Source organism: Camellia sinensis, chromosome 8, assembly GCF_055761805.1.
Source record: "Camellia sinensis isolate YWXY chromosome 8, ASM5576180v1, whole genome shotgun sequence".
NCBI lineage: Eukaryota > Viridiplantae > Streptophyta > Magnoliopsida > Ericales > Theaceae > Camellia > Camellia sinensis.
This window is the reverse complement of record NC_138968.1, coordinates 17,656,266-17,678,413: the sequence shown is the minus strand read 5'-3', so window position 1 is coordinate 17,678,413 and position 22,148 is coordinate 17,656,266. Positions and strand designations below refer to the sequence as shown.

Genomic DNA, 22,148 nt, shown 5'->3' with positions numbered 1-22,148 from the left:
ATATACATAATATATATTTATTTATTTCCAATGTAATATAAAATTAAAATTAAATGTGAGTGATATTTGAGATGTAGAATTTGTTTCAAATTAGTATTATATGTATACAAAATATTATGCAAAATAGTGTTATATATTTTTTGCATACGTTTGATAATTGTTTAAAATTATTCTTCAATTAACTAACAAGTAAAACTGCCTAATCTGCAATTTGATTACTGATAATAAATTTGTCACCATCCACAATTTGGTTATAATTTTATCATCAAATTATACCACACTACACCGCAGAGAGTATTGCTATAATAATTATTATTTTTGGACGTTTTTTGAACTCACTAGTGTTGTTTTGAAAATTCAAATAATTCTTCTCTTAAATATTTGAATATAGGTTATTATTGAAAAAAATCATATTAGTAGAGTGATTGGGATGGAATTGTTAAAACTTTAATTCCAAAATAATTTACACTTTTTAAAACTAAAAAATAATATTCATTTAAATAAATTTATTTTTCATTTTTCATTATCCTAAAAACTAAAAAATAAATATTTAAAAAAAAAAATTCTACCGAAACAAACAAGGCGTTAGTGGTGTTGGAGAGTCCAGTACAGACACAGTGCAAGAAGAAGAAAAAAAAGTGAAATCAGCTAACTACTGTAGAAAAAAAGTGTAATCAACTAGCTAAGCAAAGCAAGACCCGTAAATCTGTACAAATTTCCAAGGATTAATGTGGTTAAAAAGAAAAAAATGTAACTAAATATTTTATTAGATATTATCATCCTATAAAATGCTGATCTTTTAAAAGATTTTTTTTTTTTTTTTTTTATGGAAAATTAATCTTTATTTTTTCCAACTTACTTTTTTGGTTTAAGGTGAAAGCTTTTTTTGTGATGTCTTATATTTTTACTACACATTCAAAATTACTATAAGGGGCTTTTTATGGAGGTGGAGGGTTGAAGTTGAAAATTAGAGTAAAAAGCCAAATCATGCTTCACCTAGGCCCATGCAGAGGTCTGAGGCAACACATCTGATCCAAAGTTTTAGAGGTACATGTCATATTTTTTTGTTAGAGCTTTTATTGTAGACTAGTTAAGTTCAGATGTTCAAAGTTCTGCAATTTTTATTCCAAGTAGTGGATTTGCTTTCCTTCCCTCTATGAATGTAACCATATTGACGAATCACGTTTAAATTATATTCTGTGTATTTAATTTATTTCTCTTTATTGTAAATGCCATAACTTACAATTAAAAATTTTAGGTGTTATTGTACAATGTCAAAGCAATATTTCTAAACAATGACAAATGAATCCAAATTAAACAAAAATTTATACTTGCGTAGCTCCAATCAAGCTAGTTTTGACTAAAATCTTTCATGAAAAATTGAAATGCAATCCAAAGGAAGCTATCTAAACGAAATACTAAGTTTTCATACAAAAATTTAATCTAATGATGCACATATAGTTTCCCCATCATATGTTTAATAAGGCGGCCTCAATAATACATAAGCAACAGAGGATACCAACCATTATAATTTACTTAAATATGAAGCATTTGATATGAGACCATTTAAGGTTCACTTACATTCAAAGTGATGGAATTTATGCATTCACCTGATGGCTGTGTCAATTCCATGATCTTCAGTTGGCATCTCTTGTGGGCATAGAAAAGGTTTGGGAGGCATCTGCAATTGTTCAACATTCCCTTCAAGCACTTCTACAACTTTGTTCATCGAAGGACGGTTACTAGGCTTCATTTGTATGCACCACAAAGCCACTATTATCATCTTCTTCACCATCTCCCCTTCCTCCTCATTAGTCTCTCCCATTTCTATGTCCCTTCCTTCTTTGAATTGATCATAAATCCAAGAAGGAAAGTAAATTTGGCTTGTATGATCAGCAAAGGCATTCAAATTCCTTCTCCTACCAGTCATTTCCATCAACAACATACCAAAACTGTAAACATCAGCTTTATATGAAACGCCTCCAATGTTTTTGTAGAATAACTCTGGAGCCATATAGCCCATTGTCCCCCTTGCTGCAGTCAAAGTCACAATGCTATCATCAGTTGAATATAATTTTGCAAGCCCAAAGTCGGAAACTTTTGGAGTAAAATTCTCATCAAGAAGAATGTTGTGAGGCTTGATATCAAAATGCAAAATTTGCATGTCACAACCCCGATGTAAATATTCAATCCCACGAGCCACTCCTAGAGAAATCTCATACATTTGCTTACAACTCAATGGTATATATCCTTCTTGAGAAAATATATACTTTTCTAGAGATCCATTTGGCATGAAGTCATATATAAGAGCTCTCTTAGATCTCTCTGCACAATATCCAATTAGCTGAACCACATTAGCATGATGAATCCTTCCTATGGTAGCAACTTCATTGATAAATTCTTGTCCATTGGCTTTGGGCTTGCCCAATACTTTTATCGCTACAAGATGACCACTTCTAAGCTTTCCTTTGTAGACAGAACCATAGCCTCCTTCTCCCAACTTGTCCTTGAAACCTTTGGCCATCTTTTTAATATCTAAGTAAGAGTAGCTAATTGGCATGAGGTGATTTTGACTTCGTAGATAACTTTCAATGTTATCGAACATCGATAAATGCCTTCTCTTAAACTTCCAGATTAAAAATGCAAATGCACATAAGGCAAATAGAATTCTTGTCAAAAGGATTCCTCCTGTATATAAAAATCACAAGATGACAAATTAAAATTTTTTTGTCCTGCCATTGTTAGAATTTGGAAGTATTTAACCTAGTGGTGGACAAACATCGGGTCAGGTTTAGACTCTGTTGGATTTAAGTTAAGAAATATATAGAAAATTCTTGTGCCCAAGTCCAACCTAGTCTGACTTCGGGCCTAGAAGTCTCAGCCCTAAACTATTACAATCCCGAGCCCACCAAACAAGCCCATATATTAAATAAAAACTAATATTATAAAATTCAGAATTAATAATTTTATATCGACAAAAACTAAATGTCAATCCATATCCTAGGTATAAATTTTCTATAAGTATATACATATTTTTGGGAGACCCCCACAAAAACTAAATGTCAAGCCATATTTTTTGGAGACCCTCACAACCCCCTTTAGATCTTAACCATTGATGGTGTGGGCCCCACACATACATCAATGGTTGAGATCAAAAGGGATTGTGGGGGTCATCAAAAAAAGGGGGTTCCAAGCATTTTTCTACATATTAATAGGTAATATCAAGGTAAAAAGGTGTGAACCATAAACAAGGTATAACATTTGTGGATTTAATACCCATAAATGTCATAACTCAATTCTATGTGAGTTATAATTATAAAAATAAAATAAAATTATAATCAAACATCACATAAGATATAATCAAAGAGTTTTTGGATCATAACTAAAATAATATCATAACTAATATTATAATGAGTCATAACTAACTCCACAATATGTATAACCTAATTATATAATTAAGTCATAATTAATACTGTTAGGTTTTTATTCTTGGCAATCCCCCTTGACAAAACTCATTTCAGTTGTATTTATTTTCGCACTTTTTATTTCAGTGAGGCTATGAGTTTTTAGATGCGAATCCAACCTGGTGTGACTTGCAGAGAAGTTTGTGATGCTAATATTTTCAAGATTGCCACTTTGCTGATTATAACGGGGATCGAGCTGCCCGGTCAGCTCGCGGGGGTCGAGGGGACAGCGCCCCTTGGCGGGTCCGGGGCAGGGCCCAGGCGGGGTCGAGGGGTAGCACCCCCGAAGCAAAATGCAAAACTGCATTTGAAGTTGCATGTCCGCCCTTGCTCGCTCGAGTGAAGTAGTTCTCGCTCGAGCGAAGGCTACGTCCGTATAAAAACCTGAAAGAGATGATTTCACGCTCGAGCGCAGGTTGTTTGGCTCGAGCGAAGCCACTTATGGAAAACACGCGTTTTTGGTTTCTCGCTCGAGCGTTGCGATTCAGATTTCTATAAGTACGTGTTTCTGTCAGATTTTAGGATTACTTTTTCAGATCTTCTTTTTGGATATTAAGGTTTATATCTGAAGATATTTTGCTAGTTTTCTTTGATGTTTAATTGAGTATTCAACTCATGGGTTAAGAAGAATACATCAAAGGCTTGTTTGTTCATTCTATACAAAAGAGAGAGTTGTTCTATGGTGGATTCTGAAGAATTTGAGCCTGAAGCTTTGGTGGATTCTGGAGTGGCTCATCGTCAAGACAATTTCGAGGTGAAGACGGGGTTGGAAGAGACACATAGGGGTTGGTTCAATTCGGGCGTGGATTCGCTAGGTAATTGAGAGTATACCTATGTAATTCCTTTATGTCTTTTTAGTGGATTGTTTTATGGCTTTTGCCCGTGATTTTTTTATCACAATTGGAGGTGTCCAATTGTGGTTTTTCCACGTAAAATCGTTGTGCCGATTTATCTTGATTGTTTGATTGGGATTGTTATATTTTGCTTAAAATTGATACATAATCACAAATCAACATCTAGGGGATTTTTAGATTTTTCAATTGGTATCAGAGCAGGTCGTTCTAATTTTTTTTTTTTTTAAAAATTCTTTTAGAACGAGATCTTGTTTGATTTGTGATAATGGATTCAATTCGTGAGGGAAATTCTATGGTTTGACCACCCCTACTTGGCGGATCCAATTATTCATTTTGGAAAGTTCGGATGAGATCGTTTTTAAAATCTATTGATGAAAAAGTTTGGCAATCTGTCATGTATGGGTGGACTGAACCAACGATTACCGTTGATGGAGTAACTTTCCCCAAACCAATTGATAAGTGGGACACAATTGATTACCAAAATAGTAGCTGGAATAGTAAAGCTATCAATTCTCTCTTTTGCACTATCACACCTGAAGAGTTTAGTCAAATTTGCAATTGTGAAGTCGCAAAAGAGGCTTGGGATAGCTTAGAAACTATTCACGAGGGCACTCCTTTTGTTAAACTCTCAAAACTTCAAAGGCTCATGTCTAGTTTCGAAAACCTTTCAATGAAAGATAGTGAGACCTTTGATGAATTTTATGCGAAGTTGAGTGACATTATAAATTCCAGCTTCAATTTAGGTGAAAAAATACCAGAATCCAAAGTTGTGGAAAAAATTTTGAGATCCTTACCTGATTGGTTCCAACCAAAAGTTACGGCTATTGAGGAGGCTCAAGATGTTGATAACCTCAAGCTAAATCATTTGGTTGGAAATCTCCAAACTTATGAGGCACATAGAAATTTCAAAAAGAAACAAAAAGATACTATTGCTTACAGTAGTGCTCATAAAGTTGGAGAAGATTCTGATGAGGACTGTGAAATAGATTCCAAGATTACAGATGCTTTTGTAAAACAATTTAAAAAATCTTTTTTGAAAAAGAATCCTAATCTTTTGGACTCTACTCATACTCATAAATCCAAAGGCAAAGATAAACTCAAAATTAATTCTATAGCCAAGAAGGAGAAAGGAAAGATACAAGGGAACTCTGAAAGAGTCCAATGCTATGAATGCTAAGGATTTGGCCACTTTGCTTTAAAATGCCCCACTCGTTTGAGGAAGAAGAAAGCCCTCGCTATCACTTGGGATGATGAATCAGAATCTGATGAAGATGAAAGTGACAATGAAGATCAAGGTAAAGAGGGACATAAACAATTCCTTACTTTCATGGCGTCTTTCGAAACTGAAGGACGAACAGAGTATCCGAAGAGGTCGGTTGAGAATGCCACTGATGATGAATCCTGGGAGAGTGATGATGAAGAGCTTGAGCAAACTTATGAAAAATTGTACAAGGAATCTCTTAACTTATCCAAATTGAATGACAAACTCACTACGAAACTCAAAGCATGTGAAAGTGAGAATGTCAAATTAAAGAAAGAGATTTCCGAGGCTAGGAATGATGCCCTTAAGATTTCTAATGATCGACAAGCTCTTTGTGCAAAACTCTTAACTTGTGAGACAGAGAGGAATGAGCTACAGCAAATCTATGCAACATATGAAGCAAAGATTGAAACTCTCGAGATGTCTCAAGTTGCTTTAGACGAACTAATGATCAAGAAAGAGAAAGAACTCAAGTGTGCTATGGCTACCATTGGTCTTTGGAACAGAGAATCAAAGACTTTGGATAATATTATTGGGTCTCAACAAATTTGTTTTGACAAGAGTGGCATTGGCTTTGGTGATAACAAAGAGCAAAAACAGAGTACATCTACATCTCATGATACAAGAACCCAAGGAAAGGGAGAACAAAAAATTCAACATAAGGATGGACTTCTCAAACTTCCTAGAGTTGGTAAGGTAAAACAAAAAAAAGTATACCCTGTACACCCTGTTTTTATTTGTCATCATTGTGGTATGCATGGTTATATTCGCCCTTATTGTTATGAGTTGCATGGAAGAGTGTCTTATAGAGATGGAAGAAATTTCAACATCTCGTTGGGTAGGAGACACTTCATTGGTGTTAATGAGGTTAAAGGTCGTATTAGACCTCGTTATTTTGATATGCTTGAGACCAAACATGGAGCGAGTTTGCATTTGCCTAGACCTAGGAATAGAAAGTTGGAAATCATGTCGAGACGGGTTCTCATTGAAGAGGAAGGGAACCACAATGTCAAGACATCACCCAAGAACCGCAATTCTCACAACTTTGTTCATACCAAAGCGATTTGGGTGAGAAAACTTGACTTATGTTAATCTGTTTATTCGTTTTAGTTTTTGGATTTCTGTGTGTTTTTTTTTTCTTTTTGAGTCGTTTAATGTGTGCCTGTTCGTTTTTTGTCTTGCTTTGTTTAGAAAAAAAATAAATAAAAAAAAAAATCTAAAAAGATTTTCTTAGTCTGGTTTTGCAAGCTTGAAATTTTTGAGTAGTCCTTGGTGCATATTGGAGTTGATGAGAATATCCATTACATGTTAATATGCATGTGCTTTCTGTGGTCATTACTCATTTCGGAGTGTGTGTTCTTTGATTAGTATGTCTCATTCTGTACACACTCTTAGATTAGCAAATTTTGGAGTCTTCCGCCTTAGTGATCATTTTTCTTTATGGACTTCTGGCATTGTATCTTTTGCTTTTCTAGAGGAATTGACCTATACTAGCACATCATGGGTGATGTTGAGTCTCTAAACCATCTTCCATCGTTTTGCATCTCCACGGCTTTCCCCTCTATTCTTTGTAGTCTAGCCATGAGGAAAAGGCTACCTCAGAGTCACCAACCAGGCCATCCTTATTATATCCATGCTTCTCTGGCTCGGTTTCCACACTCTTGAGCGTGTCAACTGTCAATGAGTGTGCAAAAGAAAGAAAAAATGTGCAAAAGAAAGAAACAAAAAAAAAAAATGTGCAAAAGAAAGAAAAGAAAAAGATGTGAAAAAAAAAGAAAAGAAAAAATAAAGGATTCATTGATTGAGGGGGAGCCTCCGTTTTTACTCAACAAATACCCCTTGATTCCTAGTGGTTTGACTTTCCGTAGTTGTGCCGAGATTCTTTTGTCGGAGGTCCAGCTTTCATATCACTACTAGGATTTGAAACTAGTGTTTGTCGAACTCCAAGAGTCACACACATACTTTTATCATGGGATCTATGCTTTTCACATAATACATCACTTTCTTTTATGAGGAATCTTCTAGAGGCTGTGCACATTGTGTTTTCAAGTAATTATGCTTCTTGGATAATCTTGTGTGTTCTAAGGTACAACTCTGAAATTCCTTACTTGCTCCACCATATTATTTTTGTCGTTTTCTTCTTGTTCACTGTTGTCAGTGTTTGTGGTTGCTTTTAGTGAGGGGGAGTTTGGTTAATCGTTATCATGTCATTACTTGGGTGTTTTATGCTTTTACTTTACTTGTTTGAGCTTCCTTCGTCAATTCGTGACAAAAAGGGGCGAAATGTTGTCAGGTGCATGTGTCTTAGTTTTTATATTTTCATGCTACATGTTCTTAATATCTCCAAGTCGCATCTATTCATGTTTTCCATCTCATGCTTCAAGATAATCAAGTTGCATCGATTCATGTTTTCTATCGTATGCTTCAAGATAATCTTGTCATATGTTTATTACTTTTTCATATACTCTTGTGGCACTAATAGTTGTTTTGGAGATTGTGGCACTAATAGCTGTTTTGCAGATCATGACCTTGAGAAAGAAGTTTGTTTTTGTTGGCTGTAATGGGTTGGGGTGATTAGGATTTTATTTGTTAGGTGTGTTTTGTCACGGCATTGCCAAAGGGGGAGATTGTTAGGTTTTTATTCTTGGCAATCCCGTTTGACAAAACTCCTTTCAGTTGTATTTATTTTCGCACTTTTTATTTCAGTGAGGATATGAGTTTTTAGATGCGAATCCAACCCGGTGTGACTTGCAGAGAAGTTTGTGATGTTAATGCTTTCAAGATTGCCGCTTCACTGATCATGATGGGGATCGAGTTGCCCAGTTAGCTCGCGGGGGTCGAGAGGGCAGCGCCCCTTGGCGGGTCCGTGGCAGTGCCCAGTCAGGGTCGAGGGGTAGCGCCCCTGAAGCAAAATGCAAAACTGTATTTGAAGTTGCATGTCCGCCCTTGCTTGCTCGAGCGAAGGAGTTCTCGCTCGAGCGAAGGCTGCGTCCGTGTAAAAACTTGAAAGAGATGATTTCACGCTCGAGCGCAAGTTGTTTGGCTCGAGCGAAGCCACTTATGGAAAACACGCGTTTTTGGTTCCTCGCTCGAGCGAGAGAGTCTTCGCTCGAGCGAGTATCGTGATTCAGATTTCTATAAGTACGTGTTTCTGTCAGATTTTAGGATTACTTTTTTATTTCTTCTTTTTGGATATTAAGGTTTATATCTGGGAATATTTTGCTAGTTTTCTTTGATGTTTAATTGAGTATTCAACTCATGGGTTAAGAAGAATACATCAAAAGTTTGTTTGTTCATTCTATATAAAAGAGAGAGTTGTTCTTCGGTGGATTCTGAAGAATTTGAGCTTGAAACTTTGGTGAATTCTGGAGTGGCTCATCGCCAAGGCAATTCCGAGGTGAAGACGGGGTTGGAAGAGACACATAGGGGTTGGTTCAATTCGGGCGTGGATTTACTAGGTAATTAAGAGTATACCTGTGTAATTCCTTTATGTCTTTTTAGTGGATTGTTTTATGACTTTTGTCCGTGGTTTTTTTTATCACAACTGGAGGTATCCAATTGTGGTTTTTCCACGTAAAATCGTTGTGCCGATTTATTTTGATTGTTTGATTGGGATTGTTATATTCTGCTTAAAATTGATACATAATCACAAATCAACATATAGGGGATTTCTAGATTTTTCAAATACTATAATAGGTCATAATCAAATACTATAAATATTGTAATTACAGGCATATTGTGTATAACATTTCTCATAATATATGTTAACAATTAGGTCAAACCTGGCCACAAGAAACATTCCTAAATCCAACCCATTTAATAAGCAGGCTTAAATAGTCATCCTAACCCAATTTTGTGAGCTTAAATATCAATCTTCAGTCTTAAAAAAACAAGTTTGACAGCCCATCAGGTCGTGCCCAACCCTAATCCACCTTAAAATCAATTGATAAAATAACTTTTTCCAGTTAAAAAGGGGAGTGATTTACCTATGATTGTGACCTCGTAACCGAAATAACGATCTATAAGAAAAATTAAACAAAAATTAGCCGACATGCATAAAATTTACAAATAAATTAAACTAAAATCCAGAAACGAAAAAGGAACTCACATTGACAATACTGAGGATTCATATTTGGAACTTGAACGTGAAAGAGACACACCGTTAAAACTAACCATAATGAAATATTCAATTAGTCTTAATTATCAAAGTGATCAAAAGCGTCTTGATAGGAATGAGAAAAGTAACCGAATGAGATCCAACGATTTGAACATTGGTATGATAAAAGTTCACAGCAACATGTAAGAGTTTTAGGAATTAATATTTTTGATCCTTAAAAGTAAAAATCTTATTGCAAAAAATATTAATTCCTATTATCGCAAGAATAATTGTTAAAATGTTATTCTGAAAAGTCAAAACACATGTTTTTAGCAATAAAATTTTGAAAATGAATAAGGAGCTTTTATTGTTTTCTTCCAAACAACTTTTGAATTAAATAGTATGCGATTGCTCACTACAATAAATAAAGATTTTAAAGATTCAAATATAATGGTAAAAGTACTTGTTAGGGAAGAAACATTTTTTTTGTCAGAAGTGTTATTATTATATTCTCAGCGATGAAATTTGAACATTAGTATTACCATTTTACAACCAAAATTTGTCTCTAAATTTTTTTTTTTTGGATCAAATTATTTTGTCACTAAAATGTATTTATTAGCGACATTTATAAAATTTTTGTCAGTAGAAGCCATGTTTTTGACTTTTCAAAACATCTTTTTAATGACTTTTATTACAACGATATGAATTGGCCCCTAAATATTTTTTGCAACAAAAATTTCGCTCTCTTATAGGTTGTAATGACTTTGAAACAAATATGAATGGAGAAGGGAGAATACTTACAGTAATAGTTAACAGCTGTAAGAGGGGCTAATTTGAGCCCACTAAATTATTTAGGCCCAATAGCCCAAGATTAGTGGGCCCGAATTCATCGCAAGTCCAAGAATCGGTGGACCCAGATTTATCGCCATTAAACGGATTGAATCGCTCTAAGCCTCGAAAGGGTTCGGATCCACGAACCTAGAGACTTACTCGAGCCCGGACTCGAAAGGGTATTAAGCAAGCCTAGAGATCCGAGGCACTCGGACTCAAAAGGATTCGGATCCACGAATCTAGAGATCCGAAGTACTTGGCTTCGAACGGATTCAGACGCAATCTAGAAGTCGCTCCGTTAATGAGTCCCAGAACACTTGCGGGCTCGGAGCTTTCCGGGGTCTACGTACCAGAACCATGGGCGTAATGGAGTCCGAACAAAGGACCCGATCCCGAGGACGGTGAGTGGAGACAAATTCACTCTTCGGTTAAACTAGCCTATACCCGGGTCGAGGTGGCACGACCCCGGGGGGTCCATGAGACTCGGCAATATTTTGCGGCAGGACGTCCTCTGGGACTACCCCTGACCCTTTGGGATGATTGGGGATCATTGGTTAGGTGTGGCTAAGAAGAAGGGTTCGCCGAGGGACTGATCTCCTCTTCGGGGTTTTCTCATCCTCGGAGAAGTAACCTCCTCGGAGAAGTCACCTCCTCGGAGAGGTCACCTCCTCGGACAAGGTGGTTAGAGAGAATATCCCCCATGTGCCTTGCACATGGGCTCCATCCTACATCATGAGGTGCCTATAAATAGCACCCACCCATAGCTTTACAAGGGATGGATTTTGGAGATTTTTAACTCTTGGGAAAGAACTAATTTCCCTTCTCCATTATCGACCTTGAGAGTGAAAGTGGGAGATCAATGGGAGAGCCTTGCCATTATTCTATTCTCTAGCCATTTTGCCTTCTTCTTCACCCAATCTCTTATCTCCATCATCTCCTTTGTTGTCGTGTTCCTAAGTTGAGATTATTGAAGAATCTAAGCCTCTCATCATATTCTAGAGAATTCGAAATTGTTCTTCAAGGATCTTCGAAGATCTTCGAATTTTCTAACTCCTTTCTTGAACCCTCTCCTACATTTTGGCGACTCTGCTGGGGAGGCGGATTGGTTAATGGTTTCAACGAGATCTGGAATCCACACAACTCCAACAAGGATGGTGGGAGAAGATGAAGTTCACCAACAAGGATCCTCTAATGGTGGTGACGACAGGACCATGGCTCCAGATCAACCACTTTTACTTGAAGCCATTCAAGGACTTCAAAATACTCAGCAAGAGATTCTTACCACTCTTCAGAATCTCACTCACACCATGTTGGTGATGAGTTCTAACTTTGCACCGGCGCCAAACGGAAATCAAACTGGTGGTGGAGTTATTCCCGCCGGAGCGCAAAATCAAATCCAAGGAGAAGTAGGCCCCAATCAGCCTATGGCTCATGGCAACACGGCCACAGTAACACATGCTCAAACCACAGTAGGCGGCAGCAGTTTGCCCATGCCCGGGCTCCATGGCGTGCCGAGCCAAGATCCAATGGTGACTAGGGGAGTTTCTGGTGTAATGAACGGCACTCCAACGACTGTTGGTGTCCAGGAAAACATAAGGAGCATGATGGCGCAAAAGGGAGCTATGCCCGTACCTAATCTTGTTACGCCACCAGTGAATGTTACCCAAGCACCAAGCGGGCCTCCTTTGGTGCCAACAACAAATCTGCAAGCACAACCCGGTATAGCGGCGCCGTGCGGTGGACTTTACGGGCCTCAATTCAATATCCCATCACCAACTGGCTTGTCTATAGGCGCTGATGGCCAATATCGTCAAATGTCCTCACCAATGATGAATTCGCAGCACCAGAATGGCCAGGACGCCCCTAGCTCAGTCCTTGGGTACATAAGCCAAGTCCCGGGAATACCACCATCAAACTCTCTCCCTCAACAGTTTCTCACTCTCGCCGATGTGCAGGCCATGTTCGATCTCGAACGGGGCAAGAGGACCTTACCCTCTTTGCCTGATCCAGACATCAAGCCGCCTTACCCCATTGAGATGCTGAGTTATCCATACCCTGAGGGGTATACAGTGCCGAAGTTCATCAAGTTCGACGGCAAACAAGGAAATGCCCGAGAACATGTTGTGCGATTCATCGAGACTCTAGGTATTCATGGTTCAAACCACGTCCTCCGACTGAGAGAATTCTCTAAGTCCCTCACCGACCGAGCATATAGTTGGTATGTTAATTTGGCCCCAAACTCTGTCCGAAGTTGGGAGGAAATGGTTAACAAATTCCACTCCAAGTTCTTTCAAGTGGCGGAGAAGGTGACCACACTTACATTGTGTAAAGAGAAGCAACAAGAAAGTGAAGACATCCTTGACTACGTCAAAAGGTTTCAGGACAAGGCCGTAGATTGTCATGAAGCAGTCGAGGAGAGTTATCTGGTTCAAATCTGTCTAGAAGGGGCATTGAGCAGATACAAAATGTTTCTAGTTAATCACAAGCTACCCACCTTCTCGGCATTAATAGAAGCAGCTCGGAACATTAGCATTCCTCATGATCAGGAGTCCGGATTTAAGGCCAGTTACAAGACTAGTTTCAAATCGTCTCGTGGACCTATTGTTGCTGCTGCCTCTGCCCCAGATACCCGAAATTCACAAGGAGGAGGTCATAGAGGCCAGAAGAGAAAGCAATATAATGGTGAAAAGGGGAATGTTTCTTATCCATGTGGAATCGAGGAAGTGAAAGCTCTAGTTAAGGAATGGGTGGCTGACGGAGAGCTAAAATTGCCTTATGTTGAAGAAATGCCATCAAAGAAAGACCGTGAGAGCCCTGAATTCTGTGTCTACCATCGTACATTGAAACATCCGACAGAGAAGTGTTGGACTCTCAGAAAAATCTTCAGAGATAAAGTCGAGGCAGACGAATTGAGGTTCAAAAAGCAAGGGACTCAAGACATCCGAGAACAACCATATCCTCAACACCGAGACAAGGGCAAGAATGTTGCTATGATAGCTTATGAAGGCCCGATGATTGAGGCTATCGCCAACCTCGATGACGATGATTGTTATTTGGACGACATCCTCGAGCCAGAGGGTGAGCAAGTTTACTATAGAAGTGCTCTCGATCCAGAGGGCAGAACATTTATGACTCATGGCGAAGATCCCTTTGATCCAGAAGGAGGAGGAGGAGAAGAGTACTACGGAAGAGGAGGACACCATGTTTATGTGGCATCTTATTTTGAAGAGACCGAGGAGATGGTTAACTACGAGCCTCCAAGAGTGGAAAAAGATCCGGATCACTATGCCAAAACCTTGCAAGACTGTGTAAAGTTCAAGCAGTTCTTTGACCAGCTTGGACTTTCCAAGGAGGCAAGAACAGAAATCACCAAGTCTATCATTAATATAGCCGAGGCACACCATGAGGGATGCATGTCGACTGAGGGATCTATCCCGAGGAAGGCAAAAGAGCAGTCTAGTGCCATTACTTTCTCCGAGGTTGATCGGAAGTATCTTTTTTCTCACAATCGCCCGCTTTATGTGACTGCTTTTATTAACGGGGTTGAGTTCAAAAGGGCCTTTCTAGATAGTGGAGCCTCTATCAACATTATGACTCGCGCTACTCTAGAAAAGGCCGGAATCTCTGAAGAACGCATTGTGAAGCAGCCAATAGTCATCACTGGCTTCGGTGGAGAAAGGAGAGTTACTATCGGATGCGTAACAGTTGATTTAGCCGTTGGAAAAATTCGCTCGGCCACCAAGTTCCATATTATCGATTCTGAGACAAATTATCACATCATTCTAGGGAGGACCTGGATGCATAGATATGGGGCTGTACCATCGAGTTATCATCAGTGTGTTAAGGCAAAATGGGGAAAGAAGACGGTGACAATTCAGGCTACAGAAAGGCCTTTCGAGATCCATGAAGCTCATTATTCTGATGCCATCTACTTCACCGAACTGGCTGTCGAAGAAGTTCCCACCACCTCTAAGCCTCGAGGGGTCAAAATTCCTCGTTGGGAGAATATCAAAGATGACAAGGAGCTGATGGCAGAGTCAAGTAAGCGGGCAATGTCTAGACCAGAAAGTCCGCCTATTCCTCGGAAGGTGATGAAAGTTCGAGAAGGAGGCAAGATGGTGTACTATTTATGATGGTGCATGATGGCCACAACCCGAGCAGCTGGTGAAAGCTTTCCAAATGATCTTGCAACTCTAGGGGCAAATTTCAACATTCCGTGGAAGAAGTCTATCTATGACATTTACAGTTTGCATTTACTACATTGTCCAAGAAGTTCTATCTTTCTTATGTTATGAAGAAATTTACTTCCTCCATATTATGTATCTCCATTAAAAGTTATTTTTTTTCTACATTGTATATCTTCATTGTGTTATGTTGCTTGAAACAGTTTTCAATTTTTGTTGCCTCTCAAAGAAGAAAAAGGAATGGTAGACTCAGTTACCAACCTGAAGGGAGTTTTCTTGACACAGTAGAAGTATACTTCCACTCGGACCTCCGAAGAGCAGCCATGGCTTCCATCAATGCAAGCTTCGAGGGTCTCTCTTATTGAAGTAGAGTATGTGCTCCCACTCAAACTTTCGAAGAACAAACCTCGCTTCCATCAGTGCGAGCCTCAAGGATCTTTCTTGCTGAAGTAGAGTGTGTTCTCCGCCTCAGACTTTCGAAGAACAGATCTTGCTTCTATCAGTGCGAGCTTCGAGGGATAGCCTTTGCTTCCATTAGCTGCCGAAGTAGAAGTGCACATCCACTCGGACTTCCGAGAGATAGACTTGTTTCTGCTCGGACTTCTGAGGGAGAGCCTTCCGAGGGACAACTCTTGCTCTCATTAGTGCGGGTCTGAAGAACAGCCCTTGATTTCATCAATACGAGCTCCGAGGATCTTTCTTTTCAAAGTAGAATGAACTCTTACTCGAACTCCCGAGGGATAGCCTTTGCTTCCATTAGCTGCCAAAGTAGAAGTGCGCATCCACTCGGACTTCCGAGAGAAAGCCTTGTTTCTGCTCGGACTTCCGAGGGACAGCCTTATTTCTGCTCAGACTTCTGAGGGAGAGCCTTGCCTCCTGCTCGAACTCCCGAGGGATAGCCTTTGCTTCCATTAGCTGCCGAAGTAGAAGTGCACATCCACTCGGACTTCCGAGGGACAGCCTTGTTTCTGCTCAGACTTCCGAGAGACAGCCTTGTTCCTGCTCGGACTTCTGAGGGAGAGCCTCCCGAGGGACAGTCTTGCTTCTGTTCAGACTTCCGAGGAACAGCCCTTGCTTTCATTAGTGCGGGTTCTAAGGGCCCCCGAGGACGTGGATTTCAATCAAGAATTTATTTGTCTGAAATAGTAAAGCCAACAAATGAGACAAACAATATCAATTTCAGATCATGATTCAGGCATTATCAGAATGGGGCAACATCAACAAATAATAATTATCTATTTAAGCTACAACAATTTTATTACTCTGAGCAAGTTCATGAAAATGCAACTATCAAGTTTTTGTCTCTCCGGGCTGGTTCCTCTCGAGCCAACGTAAAACTACAACGGTCACACAAAAATTTTGGCATCAGCTATGTATTTCCCAAGCATCCACAAGTTAAACAAACCACAATATATCATCTTTATTATTCAACGAGGTTCAACCCCGGAAGTCATCAACAATTCTTTTTCTCGGGTATTCTTCAAGCTCAACAAATTACAGTACCAATATGTGTATCAACAACATACAGATTTTCGGTTTTTTATCATCAATAAGAGGTGCAATATCATAGGTCGTTTTGTGATGAAGTTCAATTGGGACAATTTCTCAAAGTCACTATGTTCCATATTAAAGGTCCAATTTATATGGGGCTCAAAATTTGGACAGAGTGAAGTTCAATAGTAAATTTCAGGCCCGAGATCCGAAGTATATTACATTGCTTATCAGTAGCAAGATTCAATGGATCATTATGCAAATTACAAGAATGTCCTTTCCAAAGTCCATATTCATAAGTCCAGGGTTTTCTCTCTCCATGTCAAAAATGAAGCTCAAATATTAGTCAACAAGTTATATTCGGCCTTTCCTCGGTGATAAAGTTCAACAAATTATGTGCAAGCCAAGCACCTCAATGAGGTTTCAAGTGCTAGTGCATGTTTCCATATGGCCAAAATCACGGTGTTTGAGCTAAAAAAAAAAAAATATCATTGGGATTGCCACAAAAATTGAGTCCATATTCAGATTCAGTTTTTTATTTATTTACTTTATTTTTATTTTCATCAGATTGCTTGAGCCCTCTACATTGCCACAAAAATATATTTATATATATTTAAATATATTTACATTCGGAAGAGGGGGCCGAATTTCATACTTACAAATTTGGGCAGTTAGAGAGGTGAAGTCTGAAGCCGATACTGGAAATTTAAGCTGAAATCAGAGAGGCTTTACAGACTGTAATCAACAAGACTAGGCTAGGCTTGGCAGGACCACACACGTTGCGTTGAGAGGGCGAACGTGTGTGGTGTGCGTTGGAACCATCGAAGTCAACAGTGATCGGAACTGGAACCAGTGAGTATGCAAAAACCGAGATTCAAACTCCGAAAAATAGCGCCGGGCTGTGAGACTAACGAGCTGGATGGTGTTAGGCAAAACCACACATCGCGTTGAGTGGGCGACGTGTGGTTCGCGTTGAACAGCCGAAGACGAAGGCAAAGCATCGGGCATCCACTATTTATCTTCCGAGCATCTACAAGATCGACAAGACAATAATTAATTATTCAACATCAAACCTGTATGTATGTCAAAATTATTGTCAAAATTATCGGCATAGGTTCAAGATTCAATAGCATGGATTCAAGACAACAAAGCCAGATTTCTTCAATAAAATTAGCAAGGATTCAACATTGATTATTCCAATATTCACACAAAAAAAAAAGTGTCAAACGAATATGAAATTGGTATTCGGAAGCTCTGGTTTACAAGTGAAGCCTACGATCGAGGACGATCCTATCGCTTGTCATGATCATCTTGAAAATGAACTTGTTGCCAACAGTGCAGGTTCCCTCAGCCTAACGGAGCTCTGTTCAATTAAACTTGAAAGTGAAACACTGACCCAGATTCCACGGGAAGATGAAGCTCTGCAACCAGTGAACAACACTGAGAATGGGAGGGAATTCAACTCCTTAAATCTGCTGAATACTCCGAATAACAATAAACAAAATGAAGAAAGAAACATAAAAAGGAAGTGCATCTCAAATTCTAATGTGTTGATGACAGCCTCGACCTTAGTTGCAGCTTCTACGTATACAAGTATTTTCAATTTGAGCCACTCAGATTCTGAATCTACTGAATATTTCAGCGTTCGAGATATAATATTGTGTCCTGACCGACTGCCCAATTCTTTCTACAACATCATGTTCATGACAGTCGCATTTACTTCGAGTATGGTCGGGCTTGTGATATCATTCTGTTCCCGGGTATTTCTGTTGCTATGCTTGTCTGCATTCTTTTTCAGTTATACTTTCATAATGAAAGATAATCTGCCCAAATTCTGGACATTAAAGCAAGCACCAGCAACCAGCACATTCAAAGCTTTAAAACGAATAAAAAGAGAGGAAGAGAACCAGCGGCAGTATGCGAGAAAGGCCACGGACAGACCCACGCCACGTTGAGGGGGCGGCGTGGTCATCGCTAGTCGGTTACGGTTGACAGGTGCAACGGCGGTGTAAGAACTGCGCGTGAGACAGACGAGCTGCGTGAGTTGAAATGATCACGCAGGGGACAGCACCACGGCGGGTTCGTGCAGAAGCCGACGGTCCGTAGGGTGGTGGCCACTTCAGTAAGAACGGAGAGCTGCCGCAACGCTAGTGGTAGCCGAAGCTTTGGCCGCCGACAGTGTGCAAGAAGGTGCGGGTCTTCGGCTGTTTGTTGAAGGAGGGCACGACAATGGCCTCTGGTATTGTAGCAGCAGACCCTCATTAAAGAAGATGAAGTCTGGGCCTCTAGAGAGAGAGAGGTGAGTGAGAAGTGGGTGTGGCGGCTGTGCAAAAGTTGGTGAGGCTTAGGGTTTTGGCACTTTCCTTAAATAAAAAAAAAAACAAAAAAAAAAAAGAGCATTATCCGTGTGTGCCAAACAACAAAGGCACGTGTGAAAAAAAAAAAAAAAAAAAAAAAAAAAAAAAAAAAAGTACAAAAAAATAAAATTTTCGCTTGTCAATTTTTTCTGTAAATTGAAGTGCGTCATCAACTCTATCCATAGGCTCTGTCGTGACAACATTTTTTTTTTTTTTGGAAAACGTGATGCGAAGCAGGGTCGAAGAAATGACAGTATGCATGTCCGAGAAAATTACAATTTCTCGCACACGCAAGGGGCAAATGTAAGAGGGGCTAATTTGAGCCCACTAAATTATTTAGGCCCAATAGCCCAAGATTAGTGGGCCCGAATTCATCGCAAGTCCAAGAATCGGTGGACCCAGATTTATCGCCATTAAACGGATTGAATCGCTCTAAGCCTCGAAAGGGTTCGGATCCACGAACCTAGAGACTTACTCGAGCCCGGACTCGAAAGGGTATTAAGCAAGCCTAGAGATCCGAGGCACTCGGACTCAAAAGGATTCGGATCCACGAATCTAGAGATCCGAAGTACTTGGCTTCGAACGGATTCAGACGCAATCTAGAAGTCGCTCCGTTAATGAGTCCCAGAACACTTGCGGGCTCGGAGCTTTCCGGGGTCTACGTACCAGAACCATGGGCGTAATGGAGTCCGAACAAAGGACCCGATCCCGAGGACGGTGAGTGGAGACAAATTCACTCTTCGGTTAAACTAGCCTATACCCGGGTCGAGGTGGCACGACCCCGGGGGGTCCATGAGACTCGGCAATATTTTGCGGCAGGACGTCCTCTGGGACTACCCCTGACCCTTTGGGATGATTGGGGATCATTGGTTAGGTGTGGCTAAGAAGAAGGGTTCGCCGAGGGACTGATCTCCTCTTCGGGGTTTTCTCATCCTCGGAGAAGTAACCTCCTCGGAGAAGTCACCTCCTCGGAGAGGTCACCTCCTCGGACAAGGTGGTTAGAGAGAATATCCCCCATGTGCCTTGCACATGGGCTCCATCCTACATCATGAGGTGCCTATAAATAGCACCCACCCATAGCTTTACAAGGGATGGATTTTGGAGATTTTTAACTCTTGGGAAAGAACTAATTTCCCTTCTCCATTATCGACCTTGAGAGTGAAAGTGGGAGATCAATGGGAGAGCCTTGCCATTATTCTATTCTCTAGCCATTTTGCCTTCTTCTTCACCCAATCTCTTATCTCCATCATCTCCTTTGTTGTCGTGTTCCTAAGTTGAGATTATTGAAGAATCTAAGCCTCTCATCATATTCTAGAGAATTCGAAATTGTTCTTCAAGGATCTTCGAAGATCTTCGAATTTTCCAACTCCTTTCTCGAACCCTCTCCTACAACAGCCAACCGATCTGCATTTTTTGAAAGAAATAAATAGTGTTAGAGACCAATGCATTACTATTTCGTGGAATGTAGATAATAGGTCTTATCAATTGCATCTATTTTCAATGCAGTGTTGACACATAATGTGATAGATTAAAAGTGATATAAAAATGTGACAAATCTAACATTATTCGTGTTTGATTCATTGAAATGAAAGTGAAATAAAATGATTATTTTACTAGAATTTTATTTTCACGTAAGCAAAACAATTAAGGGGTGGAAAACAGAACATGAGTCCCCATCAAGAAAAGAAAAAGAAAAAGAAAAAAGAAAAAAAAAGAGCAAGAGACTGATAGAAGCTTGTATAAATTAACTGCTACGAGATTAAAGGTCAATCCCAAAGCCTGATTTCTCCTTTAATTTTACAAGCTAGTGTTCCATTTGGCTTCTTGTTTTTCAATTTGTACAATAAGAATTTTTTACTTTCAAAATGATCTTGCGGATTAACTGCATACCATATATATATATATTTTTATTTTAAAAAACAATCCCCAATGTATATTCCAAGGTAATTACACTCATAGTTTCACTTCGTTTTTGGGGCTGGACTATCCTTCTGTCTAGATACTATTTGGACTCATGAGACCCGTTACAAGTTCTATTTTGATATTTTAAACCATTCATTTTTTAAGATCTTTTATATATATCATCTACCAAATTCAATCCGATAACTCTAACTTGTATAATTTATTGTGTTTGTCACCAGGAAAAAAAAATGAATAATCTATTTTAAAAAATATACTTATCGTCTATTTTTTGGAGACATTTCAATAAATTGAACATATTGTAATTATTAGATTGTTCTTTCTTTCTTTCCTTTTTTTTTTTTATAAATAATATACATGAAGGATTCTACAAAATAAATCATTGAGTGTTAAAACCTACCATCATCTACTCCACCTACTACACCTACCACCACCTACTCCACCCACTTCACCTACTATATCTCCTATATAAGGAGCCCCTCACCATTTGTAATTCACAACATACAATCAATCAATAATACAATTCTCTTTATACATTGAATTTTAACATGGTATCAGAGCAGGTTTAGAACCTAGTATTTTCGCTTCCCCGGCGGGCGGCAACCTCACCTTAGCCGCCCGCCGGACCTCAACCTATTCCGCTTATTTTCTACACATACCTTGACACCACAAACCCACAAAACTGGTCTCATAATTCAACCCAACAACAACTAGCTGTGGCTGACCAAGCCAGAGGACCTCCACCAAGGATCGCCACACCAAAGTCGACGGCCGCGGCCGCCGCATCCGCATGCCAGCAACTTGCGCCGTCCGGGTCTTCCAGCTTACCAGAGAGCTGGGCCACAAATCCGACGGCGAAACCATCGAGTGGTTGCTCCAACAGGCTGAGCCAACGGTCATCGCCGCCACCGGAACCGGGAAGATTGTGTTCCGCAAGCGCTGGAAGGAGCTCATACGGCTGCGCTAGAATCAGGAGGACGTGTTGACCCCTCTCATCAACACCCGAGTGGAATTTGTGAAACAAAGACAACAGGGGAACCATCAAAAAAAAAAAAGAAAAAAAAAAAGATGAAGAAGACAGCTGCAAAGGAGGAGAGAGACAGCTCAATGGTTTGGTTGATGTCTATAGGAAGACGATGAAAACCGATGGTATTGCTGGTCATTACCGCGGGTTTAACATTTCATGTGTTGGGGCACAAACCCCAACTTTATTGTTGGGGCACAGATAAACACATTGTTTTTTATTATCACTTCCTCTCACTCTCTTATAAAATAATACTCGACCTCGACACCAACAGGAAGCATGGGAGCCTCACCATATCTCTAGCAACTTTTTACTTATTTTATAATAATAATACTTATTATTATTATTTTCTTTTCACTCTCTCTCTCTCTCCACTCAAGCACACCCACCATTTTGCCAACTTTCTATTCTTATTATTATTATTATTATACAAAACAAAACAACCCCACACCAACAGTCTACTTTTCACATCTTTATTTTTATCAAACACCTACCTTTAATTTTTATTTTATTTTCTGTTTTTCCTTTCCATCATCGCTTGTTCCAACTTTCCACCGTCACATATTTTTTATTTTTATTTTTTTATACTATATTATATCCCCCTACCATTTATTAGCTCACCGATTCACACGCCTTCTGATATTTCAACTCTTTCTTTTATTTCCT

At 39.4% G+C, this 22,148-nt stretch overlaps 1 protein-coding gene across 1 annotated transcript; it reads right to left on the bottom strand.

Moving 5' to 3' along the window:
• Positions 1-1,407: 1,407 nt before the first annotated feature.
• LOC145796836 (rust resistance kinase Lr10-like) lies at positions 1,408-10,486 on the bottom strand. The gene is made up of 4 exons (XM_082882137.1): positions 10,477-10,486; positions 9,688-9,747; positions 9,566-9,598; positions 1,408-2,688 (listed from the first exon to the last, which is right to left on the bottom strand). The coding sequence occupies exons 2-4, from the start codon at positions 9,707-9,709 to the stop codon at positions 1,607-1,609; spliced, it is 1,137 nt and encodes a 378-aa protein (XP_082738263.1). The 5' UTR covers positions 9,710-9,747; positions 10,477-10,486; the 3' UTR covers positions 1,408-1,606.
• Positions 10,487-22,148: the final 11,662 nt, after the last annotated feature.